This window comes from Leishmania donovani, chromosome 35 (assembly GCF_000227135.1).
Source record: "Leishmania donovani BPK282A1 complete genome, chromosome 35".
Classification (NCBI taxonomy): domain Eukaryota; phylum Euglenozoa; class Kinetoplastea; order Trypanosomatida; family Trypanosomatidae; genus Leishmania; species Leishmania donovani.
The window spans coordinates 957,210-969,193 of record NC_018262.1 but is presented as its reverse complement, the minus strand read 5'-3'; the positions used below and the strand labels follow the sequence as shown (position 1 = coordinate 969,193).

Here is an 11,984-nt window from a genome sequence, read left to right as displayed (position 1 = left end):
AGCGACGATGTCGTCTCCACTCGACGCTGTAGACCCAATCGCCCTCCACACCCACCACCAATCGCGTCGCGCCATCATGCACAGAGAGCAGCGCACAAAAAAAAAGCTAAAAAGAGCAAAGAAAAGAGCGCGTCCTCTTTTCTTTTTGCCCGCGGCGGCTCGTGCACACTCGCCTGCCGGCGGAGGAAGGAGGTAAGGAAGAAGAGAGCGCGAGCGCTAGTCGTCAGTGCTCACTATCCAAGGCGCGCCCTCGTGATAGTATGAGTGCATAGGGGTGCATGCGTGTGTGCGTATAGATGTGTCTGTGAATTCTTGTGTGAGGAAGCTTGCCTCGATGATCAAGAAGGAATGTAGGTTGTTATCCGTGACTTTAGGGCGGTGAACATACAGAAGGAAGCATGCACGTATTCACGCACCTGCGTCACAGCGCGGGCCTGCTGGACAAAGTGGAGAGTAGAGGGAAGCATGGCTGAGTCGAGTCGTTCGTGTTGTCCGACACACGGTCGTGCTCCCTCGAGTATCCTGTTGTTTTTTGGTGCTTTCCAGATCACAGTCCGATACCAGCACGTCCTCGTATCTCCTTCCCTCCCTTGTCCCTCGCCACCCAGCCCCTTCTTTGCCCTCCTCACCTCCTGCCGCTTGGTATCAGCCCCAGTTGTGCCGTATCACGCGCAGTATGCCAGAACACAATCTCGGGGAGTACCTGCAAGAGAAAAAAAGGGAAATCCAACTGAGCAGGTCATGTTCGAGATATGGCATCGTCCAGTTTTGCCTGCGGGCACGTATGTATGCCGGTGTGTGTGTGTGTGTGTGGGGGGGGGGGCAAGAAGATGAGAGGGAGACAAAGACGAGGGCTGCCGCCCCACACACCTGTCAAAACGGCCCCTACTTAGCAGAGACCAAGTCCTGTGCACTGCCGCCATCCCCGGCTTCTCTCCTCCACTCAACACCTCACCCCCTCTCCATAACTCGTACGAAGGGGGATGGCAATGGGCGACGAGTGCTCTCGTGCACGCTTACTGCGTCATCTGCGAGTGCGCACATAACGCAGAGTACAGGAAAGGGGTAGGACAGGCCTGCCTGCGTGTCTGTGCATGCTCTCTTTGATCGTCAGCTAATCTGCTGTTTATGCATTTTTTTTAACGGTTGCTGTTGAATTGAGAGTGGCGGTGGCTAGCGCCATAAGCAGCTTCGCCCTCGTCAGCTCGTCGATGCGCTGCTTGCTTTCTCCCAATCATACACCGCGCCTCGGCATCAGCTCTGTGTCGTCCAGAGTACCCACCCCACGCCTCCTCCATTCCCTCTCCTCCACACCGTTACCTCGAAGGAGCGACAGGTACAACAACGCGCGAGCAGAGTGGGGTGGGGAGGGTCGGGTACGAGAGTAGAGGCGACCGCAACGCTGAGGGGAGCAAGCCAAAAGAAAAGGCTGTGCGCCAGGCAGGGCGTGAGAGAGAGGGTAAGCAATGGAGGAGACCACGAGAGAAGGCGAGCGCATAAGACGGGAGAAGTCGCTGCCGTACACGGATACCAATGAAAAGACAATGACGCAAGATCAGAGAAAAAGAAAGGTGGGGCGCAGCGAAGACAGATGGGGGCGTGGCGACAACAGGTAGATGATGAACGGAAAGATGGGCAGAAACCAACCACACACACACACACCTCCCTCCCTCAGCTTGCTGCCCCACCCTCTTCTCTCCATTAGACGGCAAGACCCAATTACACAGGTACAAAGACATACTTACAACACCACCGCACGCACGAACTCTCCCATCTCTCGGCTTGAATTCCACTTTTTTGTCGTCTTGGTGTTGTTCGTTGAACCGAGGAGAGAACAGAATTAACGAGGCCACTGCTGGAGCGGGAACAGAAGAGGAGCTCACAAAACACAAACAAAAGGGATCGAAGAACGGAGGTGCGGCGTGTGCAAACATAGAACCGAAAGAAAAAAAGTGAAGGAACAACCCGATATGCAGGCGTGCCCAAACGCACGCCAACGGTGGGCTGTTTCTTGCACAGAGTCCACCGTTGGTGACCATGAATGTCACGTCTGCCTTCCATATCCTTTGTTATATTTTCTTTTTTCTTCCGCCTGTTCATGGTCAGCTGACGACGGCGGTACACCTCTGCCTCAACCACAACAGACTTCTCGCCCTCTCCCACCCTACTGAAAGCCGTACCGTTCGTACAGCTTCTTGCGGGTGGGCTCTGTGCAGGCGGCAAGCGCCTGGCGCCACACGTCGGGGTTCGCTCGTGAAGCATTCGAAAGCAGATCACGGATCATGCGGCTTGCCTCCACGCCCTCCACTGCCACGGAGCAACCAAGATCGCAGAAGAGCACAAGATTGCTCACAACAGCACTCGGCTTCCGCTGCACTGCCATCAGAAAACCGTTCGTGCCCGCCTCCAGCAGCGACGATGACTCGCGGACGTTGCGCACGAAGCGGCAAAACGCACCTGCAAAGAGCTCCACGGAGCAGCCCGCCTTCGACTCCACGTCGGCGTCGACGTACAGCATGACGCCGAGGCACAGCGACACATTCTCTGCCATGTTGCGCATATCCGACGTGATGTCGGTCTGTCCCAGCAACTTCGCAAAGAGTGCAAACAGCTGCGACATGGTCGGGCTTGCCTGCATCGTCGGAGCGCCAGTGCCATCCACTTCATGCTCCAGCAAGTTGCATACCGCCCAGGCAACATTGCTGACCACCGCGTAGCACGACTCGTCGGCCATCGTGACATTCTGCACCGCCACGTCGCAGAACTGGGGGAGCACCTGCTGCAAGTGCATCGGGCACGTGCGTGCCACATCGCTCGCGAGGCAGAAGCCGTTCTGCCGAATGTGAGGTGACGCGTCGGAGAGCATGGAGAGCGTCAGCTGCATGAATACCGGCTCATTCTGAGCCACCAAAGGCTCCAGTCCCGACCCCATGGCGTCAAAGAGTCCACTCAGCAAGATAGACGAGGTCACAGTGAACTCCTCATCCGGCGGAATGTCGCCCGACTGAAGGGCGGCGTGTCGCTGCTGCAGGTGCTCACGCAGGAGCGAGAAGCTGCGGTTGAAGATCTCGCCAGTCATGGGCTGCATCGCGGGCCCAAGCGTGGCGCACACGGTTGCCATGCAGTCGAACAGGCTCCACAGCAGGGGGCTGTCATTCGGAGTCTGCGACCATAGTTGGCCCAGCGGCGCAAGAAGGGTAGAGATGAGTTCCTCGCTGCCACGCACGGCAGCGCCCAGGGTCTGGCAGACAGACTGCACTGCCTCCAAGAGAAGCACGCGGTTCTTGAGCTGATAGGCGCCGAAGCATGTCGCGATGGAACGCACAATCGCCGGGGCAGCCGCGTCCACCTGGCCTTCCTCCGCCATTTCTAGCATGCTGCGCAGCGCCTCGACGGCGGCGCTCTGCACCATCTTGGACGCGTTCTCCATCTTCCGCAGAATGCACGCCATCAGCCGCTCCATCAACGGATGGTTCGAGAGGAAGTAGCTGCCGAGGCGAGTACATGACCAGAGCGAAATGCTCACTACGAGAAAATGCGTATCAGCCGCCTCGAGCAGCTGCAGAAGCATCGGGCAAATATCAGGCAGAAACTGCACCAGGGAGTCGTAGCAACCCTCGCAAAATGCACCGATTGCAAGCACGCCGGCCTCCTGCTGGCGCCAGCCGGCCGGCCCAGACCGTATCATCCCCTCGACACAGCTCAGCACTGGCAGAAGAAGAAGGTCGCCGTAGTACTGACTGAGTTCATCTAACGTCAACGCCGAAACGCGGCGCAGGTTCCACTCCTCCACCTCGTCGTCGTCCTCGCCGTCATCCTCCTCCTCGTCGTTGCCGCCGTCGCCAGCGGCCTTGTTGAGCTCTGTGTAGTGGCGCGGACGAATCGAGTCGATCTTGTCCGGCACCTGCCAGTCCTCGGCGCTCGCCTGCAGCATACCGATCTCCATCTCGGAGTAGATCATCGACCGAATGATCACCGGAATTATTTGCACGACAGTCGACTGGGCCACCTCAGCAAAGTGAGGGAAGTGCAAGATGGCGCGCCAGAACTCCGTCGCCTCAATACGGAGACTCTCCTCCTCTGCGTTGGCCGGGGCAGCCCCGTTGCCTGCAGTGGTCGCCTGGTACATGAGCTGCCCGATCTGCCCAAACAGGTCGTCGTCAATCTCTTGGTAGAACGTGAGGGACAACGTAATGCAGCGAATGCACTGTGTGGCAATGGCTTGAGAGAGGGGTCCCTTTAGGTTGTCGAAGCACGCCTGCACGACGCTGGTGATGCCGCCCTGCAGACTCTTGTAGCTGTTCGACTCGAAGTCCATACCCGCGTGTTCCAAAATCAGTGCGACAACCTCGAGGGCCTTGACGCGTATCTCGAGCGCATCTGCTCCGGTCGTGCCAAAGACGGTGGACGTGAGGTACGGCAGCGCAGCGAGCAGCACCGGCTTTGTCAGCCCCGCGGCATCGAGCAGCGGCATCGCATCGTCAACAATGTACGACAAGGTGCGGATGGCACCGTGCACCGCGCCAAGTTCGTTGCTCCGCTGGGTGAGAATGGTACCGAGTTGTCGGACGACCGCTTCCGCAGGCCACAGTCCCTCGCGCACGGCCACGCTAATAATACTGCCGGCGACGTTTCGGATGATGCGCTGCGGGTCGGCGACCGCCTGCTCGCACACCGCCGATTGAAGTTGCGCGTTCTGTGCACATGCAGGGTCTGCGAGACTATTCTTGAGCTGGAAGCCCACTAGCTGCCGCCCGCGTAGATCAGCCTGCTGCGAGACGAAGATTTCCGCACAGCTGGAGAAGTAGGCGGTGGCGTTCAGCTTCAGCTGCTGGAGCTGGAGATCACCTGCATGGCGCGTCTCGGCGACAGGGCTGGAGGCAGCCGCCAGAGCCGCAAGGATCTGTGATGCAATGGAAGTCATGGATAGGCACAAGAGGGCTTGCACTCACCCCACCGTCGTCGAAGCTTATCTTCCTCTGTGGACCTGTGTGTGTGTGTGTGTATGTCGGTTGGAATGGCGAAGCCCGAATACTCAAAGTCAAGAAGGATACAAGTCGACCCTTAACCTATGTAATTCTTTTTCTTCACGGTAGGTGAGCGCTCTGTGTGTGTTTGTGTGTGCAAACTCGCAGATGGCAACTCGAGTAGGCCTCTACCGTGTCAGCAAGCGTGAGCGCGTGATGTATTGTCGGCGTGAGAGAGACACACCGACACAATGCTCAAAAACCTGTGCGTCTTTGCTGCAAATCTGTACTGTATTTTTCTCCCCTTTCCTTATCGTTTTTTTTGTTTATTAAACACCCCTCCCCCTCTAGGCAAGCCCGCAGCCCCGCCGATCCGGGACAGAGGAGGGGAGGGACAAGAGGGGAGAAAGCGAGGAAGAGAGAGGGAGCAAAGTGGACTCTGGCGACCGTCATCGTTCAAGAGCAGTGCTATTCCCTGTCCTCTTTTTGCTTTCGCGCAGCGCGACACGAGACATCTCCGTTCCCTCTGAGCGTTTCCGCCCAGCCCGCTGAAGCGGAGAAGTACTGGTGCAGAGGAGCACCCGCGTCAGCGCTCGCTCCCGCCGCCAAATGCGTGGCCTTGCGTGCACGCGGCAATATCGCTTTGCCCTCCTCTTTGCATTGCTTGCGGAGGCAAAAAAAAAAAGTAGCTGCAGAGGGAGGCGAGAGAGGGCGTCAGCCTCGTGCAGCGGCGCGGCGGAAAAGGTGTGGCAAAAGTGGTCAGACGCACACCCTTTCAGATAGACACCCATGCTCACGTGCATGCAGGTGCCTGTGTCTGCAGAGTCGGCCAGTCGCGGGTAGGGGCAGAAGCATGAGTTCGCAGTTGGTTGCGCTCCCTCTGTTTTTTTTTTTCGGTTGGTTGGTTGGTTGGTGTTTCCTTGTACCAAAGTAATAACGAGGAGAAGCATAGAAAAAAGAACATCATGATCCGATGGAGCCAAGAGTTAATATGAGAGGAGCTACACAAGAGAGAAGCGAAGAAAGCAGGGCACATGAACACATGAACGACCATAAATACGCACTCACACACACAGAGAGAGAAAGGAAGTATGTGAGGGGAGAAGAAAAGAGAATGAACAGCAAGGCACGCACGGCTGATCCGCTCATAAAAACACTGTGAAGTGTTTTTTTTTGCTTTTCCATGTGTCCGCTTTCTCTCTTCCGTAAAACATGAGGTCGACTCCACGTTACCAGACCTGCCACAGAGGCCCCATCGCGTGGTGCGAAGCCACCGTAGACACATGCATCACAGCGAATGCGCCGACTCACTTACCTGAGTACGGCCCCTGACACAATCTCTGCCCGCCCATCCGCCATGCAGGTTACCTCACAGCTCCCCCCATTGTACTGGTGGCCACCTGGCGTGTATCCCCGTAGGGGTGGCACGCAGGCTCCCCATAGCAGCAGGGAAATGTGAGGGGCGGGTGTGGGATGTGTTCGAGTCACGCCGACAATCTGCCCAACCCAATAATCGCACGTGTGCAATGCCGCAGGTCTCTCCAACGCAACGCCGTCCAGGACCTGACCGCCGGCACCAGTAGCCATACATCGCTTCGACTTGACTGCGTTTTGGGCATCTGACCCTATCACCACCACAAGTGGTTCGGTATTGAAAGAGAAAAGGGAAGATGACTGGTTTTCCCATACAGTAGGGCACTGAACCCCGAGTTGCCACACCGGGATGGTGCCCCTGTCATCGGAAGATCAGTAGTATACCGGCAACAAGATCATCGGCGTGCACTGTAAGGTGAGGCACAGGCATAAGTGCGCGCGTGCACCCTCGATTGTCGACGCGCGCCACAGCACTCGATCCGGAACGCGCGCTAGATGAGTCCTTCCGCCCCAATAAACGGTTGTCGCGCATCAAAGACGTGATGAAACAAAAGGAAGAGAAAAGGGGGGAAAACGGGTGCGCCGTTTTCCATGACGCTCCTTTTTCTTTTGGGGCTTGCCTTGTTTACGTTCTGTTGTGCTGTTTTCGTACCCCGTGTAGGCCCTTACTCATGCCTTCCCTCTCTTCCAGCGGTTTGAAGGGAAGACTATGGTACATAAACGCGGGAAAGGAGGGGAAAAGAGCACAGGAGGCGGCGCGTGACAGAAGCAACGGGCCAAGCAAGTAAGCAACAAAAAAGGAAAAAGGGAGAAGCTAAAGGAAATGTGCAAGCAGCACCACACAAATGTTTTGAAAAGGCGGTGGGCAAAACCGATCAACTGAACAAAAAAGGCGCTTCTTTGTGTGTTTCGCTACCTGTGAGGGGAAGGGGAGAGGTGACGAAGGGGTAGGGAGGGAGGGGGGCGTGTGTGTGTGGGCAAAGGTGGGCGGCGTGCATAAGCACATCAACATACATACATATAAGGTACACTGACGAGCTTCCAGGCAGAGTCCAAAAGACCAACATAAGAACACCACAAGAAAAAAAAAGAACAATACCAAGCAAAAAAAGCGGAAAGAGACCAGAAGAACAAAAATCAAAACAAAAAATGGCGGACTACGATGAAGATGAAGAGAGGAAAAGGTCGGAAAGGTAGAACAAAAAAAAACGAAGAATGCTCAACACAAAGAAAGAGGGGAGATGCTGTGGTAAGAGAGGAGGCGTGCGCATGGTTCGATGTTGCGTCCTAGAAGGGGGGGGCAGACTTACGGGTAGAGAGACAGCGAGATGGAGCGAAACGTGAAGTATCTACAACTCTTCAAGAGTGCCGCAAGACCGAAAAGGGAAAAACTCCTCGACGCGCGAAAAGAAAAATTGTAACAGAACATAGTAACATCTTGAGACATGTGAAGGGGTGCCCCTCATCCACAGCTGGTCTTCACGGAGCTGAAGTCGCGTGACGCGGAAGAGGAGCACACAAAGGAAACTCAAAGCAGAGCGTTAGGGGGGAATGGCATGCCTTACACTACAGGCTTACCTCACCCAACACGAACTGAGAGTACAAGAAACGTACGCTTATCCACGTGATGAGGATCACATGGCTGCCGTCTTGATTGATACATCGAACAAGTCTGCCTTCGGCTCTCTTGCATTCCGGTCGGTGAAAAAGAGCACCGCCGCTTTCCCTGCGTCTTTTTTGTTCTTCCCGTTCCCTCCGTATGGTCTCTGCCCCTCCCCCTCTCTGCTCTTCTATGACTGTCGATCTCATTTCCGAAAAACGGAGGAAAGCCGCTTCGAGACTGTGACGTGCGGCACCTGCTCAAAGGATGTCAAGGCCAGAACAGCCAGTTTACCGTCAGAAAGGCGCTCCTGCATCGGCCCTACAGGGTGTTTGTTGCCCACCGAGCCTGGAGACTGCACCACCGAGAGGTGCTCGTCTGGTGGCGCGGCAAGACAACGGTCAGTCGTGCTGACAGTCTTCGGGTTATGGTGTGTACTACAGCACCCAGCTGAGTTGCTGTCTCCCAAGCCGCTGATGCCACTACAGAGAACCGAATCGAGTAGCGGCGACACCGCAGAATTTGACTTGGGTGCAAACGTGGATTGGTAAGAGGTGAGGTCATCACTGACGGAGGCGCCGCTCGGTGTTTTCTTGCGGCGCATGAATTGCTGGAACCGGCTCTTGCTGCCTTTTGCGCCCACCCTTTTTCGGCTGTCCTCCTCCGCAATAGATGAAGGCGTCGCGCTGCTGGGCACCATCGTCTGCGCGACCGTCGATGGCATCTGTGCATTACACCAACTGACTTTGTCGGCCATCCCGTTTCTGGGCGCCGGCGTATCCTCGCTCGGAGTTGCCAAGTTGCCCGCCAGGATGCCGTTATTGGTGCGGGTTTCCCTGCCAGGTTGCTGCCCACTGTGTCCGTGCTGCGACGAAAAGGAAGCCTGCGAGGAGGCACTCGATGACGTCAAGCTAAAGGTGAGGGAGTGCTCATCGAAGGTGCTTTGCAAGTTCACTATTGAGAGGGCAGCATCCAGCGACTGTAATCTGCCGTCCGAGGCGCGGCTTTCCAGGCTGCCGCGAGTGAGCGCGCGGCCACCGCCGTCATTGCTGCTGCGGCTGCCGCTCCGTTGCCTCCCCTTGCGAGTATCTCCCGCCGGTGAATGGGGGCTCCTCCGCGCAGGAAACAAGGAAGATCTAGTGCCTATGGGGCCGGCCTCGCTGGTTCGGTGGCACCTTGCCGCCACAGCGAGGACAGGGACGTGCGTCACATGTGCCTTTTCGCGGCTGGCGGTCAACGTCTTGCTGCTCTTGTTGGCGTCAGCGCACATCTGCATGGAGACCAGGGAGCCGGCGTGCGACTTTCTGCTTAAAGGGGGCGCGCAGCCCAGTGGAATGAAGTTCCGAGCGTGCATGCATGCGCGAATCCATTCGACGTAGCGGCGCACAATGGTGCGCGTGTGCGCCGAGAGGACGGTCGTCTGCCGCACCACCTCGACCTTCACCGTTCGCGTGGCACCTCGTACCTCCTTCTCCGAGACGCCAAGGTCCCACAGGAAGCTGCGAGCAGCGCTGCCCGCCTCCATTGACAAGGCGGAAACGGCCCTAGGAGAAGAAACCACGCGAGGGAGAGGGATAGAGGCGTTCTTGTCCTTCGCCACTGAACTACACGCGAGCGGCAGCTTGAGTCCCTTGGCAAACGTCCCGGTCGACGACGCTGCCAAGCCGGCGGCGCGCTGCGCTGTGGAAGTGGAGGGGGATGCGTCGCCGTCCACAGAGGTCAAGGAACGAGTCCGCGTCGATGCCTCGAGGAACGCACTCTGCCGCATGGCGTACTGGAAGCTGTGCTGGTCGAGGAACGACTTGAGCCGCGCCAGCGACCAGCGATTGTTCGGGTTCTTGGCCAGCAGCCCGTTCAGCACGACCCGCCACTCCGCCGCCAGCGGCGTCCCGTAAATCGTCTTGCCGCACCACGGGTACCTCTGCGTCAGGATGTTTGCGCGCACATCGGCGTACGTGTTACCAAAAAACGGGGACATGCCAACTAGCATGCAGTAGAGCGTGACGCCGAGCGCCCAGACGTCGGTCAGGTGGGGATCCAGCAATTTTTTATTCACCGAGCTGTCAAACAGCTCCGGCGCGGTGAAGAGGAGCGTGCCACCGCCCAGGCGAGGTTTGCTGCCAGCGCCATCATCATTGGTCGAATCACTACCGTCGGATTCGAAGGAGTGTTCGCTAATGAGGTCGTCGCTCATGCTGCCACGGTTTTTCTTCACAGCATTTTTCACCTCATGCCGAGTGGAGAGGATCTCGCTAACACCGAAGTCGCTGAGAAAAACGTGATGGTTGGTGCCAACCAATATATTGTCCGGCTTGATGTCGTGGTGAACGAGGTTTCGCTTGTGCATATATCGCAGTCCACTCACAAGTTGGCGCAGGTACAGCGCACAGATGTGCTGGCTAAGTGGCTTACACAGGAAAATCGTCGGATTACTGTTGATCTCCGCGTCGGTGAGGGACGCAGTATCGCCGTTGGCGGACTGCCGCACCGCACAACGTATCAGGGCCTTGTTGCAGACCTCGCCGTTCAGCGGAATGCCGGCCTCGATAGACTCCAGAGCAGTGCTGCTGAGCTCCTGCGGTTTCAGCCGAACAACGGGCCCGTTTGGCACATACTCCATAATTAGGTAGAGTATGTGCGAATCCGGGTCGTCGATAACCTCGTATAGAGATACGCAGTTCCGGTGGCGCACTTTCTTCATGATGGCGATCTCGCGCTTCAGCGCCGCCTCCTGGTTGCTGCTGCCCAGGCCACCGATCCTCTTGAGAAGCTTCTTGTCAATTATTTTGATGGCTACCATCTGGCCGGTGTTGGTGTCGACTCCAAGCTTCACTTTGCCGTACGCGCCACGTCCTAGATTCGCGATCACCCTATAGCAGTTTATCATGCGGTTTCCCTGCTGATCGTACGCCATGGCGAGCTGATTCGTCTCATGCACCGGTGGCCGCATGAGGCTAGCCGTGCTCACTGCGGAGTGCATGCTATTGAAGGAGGTACGCTTTCGCCCCGACGTGTCGAGCAACGAGAGCGAGCCGGCGAGCGGCACTAATTGGCTCCTTGCCTTGCGCACCTCCTCGAGCAGCTCCACTAACGTGAGCACCACTGCCTCCACCTCCTCTTGATCTTTCTTGCGCAGCTGGCGTCGCAGCACGTCCTCGGCGCTCTCACCGTGAGCAGGGCAGAAGAAATCCTCCAGTTTGTGCATCCGCATGGCGTGCACAAAGTGCTGACCAGTCTTGCAGAGAATATCCGTGGCTGTCTTGTCACGGTTTCGGGCGCTGCTACGGCAACTCGCCGCCGATTCCTCGCTGGGCCGCCGCAGCTGTAGGTCGAAGTTCGAAAAGCTATTAGCATTGCTGACATTCTGCTCTTGCACGTGGCCAGCACCGTGGACGTCCTCAGGAAAAGAGTTCTTGTCAAGATCCTTTAATAGATCATTGATGAGGGGGTTGTGCCCATCGTTGCTCGAGTAAGATGTTTTGGAGGCGGTGACTGCCGTAGGGGCGGCAGCGAAGAATGGGGCTGCATCCTTCGCCGAGGCCGGCGAAGCCGGCTTGACATGGCCACTCGCCTTGCCTCGTGAGGTGATCATTCGACTGAGGGAAAGAAAACGCGGTCCGAAAGAGTCGCCCTTAAAAGGAAAAGGATAAGGGAATCGGAAAAGAACGCAACGACAGAAGAGGCGAGATACCTCCTAGGGGTGCCCGTTCTCCTTCACAGCCCCGAGTTGACCGATGCGAGATGACGTACACCTGAGAGACGCGATCGGGAGAACAAGATGGTGAGGGTGCGGCGATGAAAGAAATGAAAACCACAAAAGAAATGAGCCCCAAGCGTGCCACAAATCTCTTACAAAAAAAAGGCAAAAGACGAAGAAAAAGAAAAAAAAGGAGCCACGCAAACGGCGTTACACCCCGATCTGGAGAAGGAAAACCGAAAGCACAATACACAACACACACAACACAGCTTTTCGACGAACCGGGCAGTAAGCTCGGCTTGCTTGTTTCGTCTTCTTTCCTCTTCTCTGCACCTCTAGCTTTTCT

At 56.8% G+C, this 11,984-nt stretch overlaps 2 protein-coding genes across 2 annotated transcripts; both read right to left on the bottom strand.

Moving 5' to 3' along the window:
- Positions 1–2,164: 2,164 nt before the first annotated feature.
- Positions 2,165–4,924, bottom strand: LDBPK_352380 (hypothetical protein, conserved; the record flags this gene model as incomplete). The annotated part of the gene is made up of 1 exon (XM_003864769.1): positions 2,165–4,924. The coding sequence occupies one exon, from the start codon at positions 4,922–4,924 to the stop codon at positions 2,165–2,167; it is 2,760 nt and encodes a 919-aa protein (XP_003864817.1).
- Positions 4,925–8,146: 3,222 nt separating this feature from the next.
- On the bottom strand, positions 8,147–11,533 carry LDBPK_352370 (protein kinase, putative; the record flags this gene model as incomplete). The annotated part of the gene is made up of 1 exon (XM_003864768.1): positions 8,147–11,533. One exon carries the CDS (start codon positions 11,531–11,533, stop codon positions 8,147–8,149), a length of 3,387 nt encoding a protein of 1,128 aa, XP_003864816.1.
- Between the last annotated feature and the right edge of the window lie 451 nt (positions 11,534–11,984).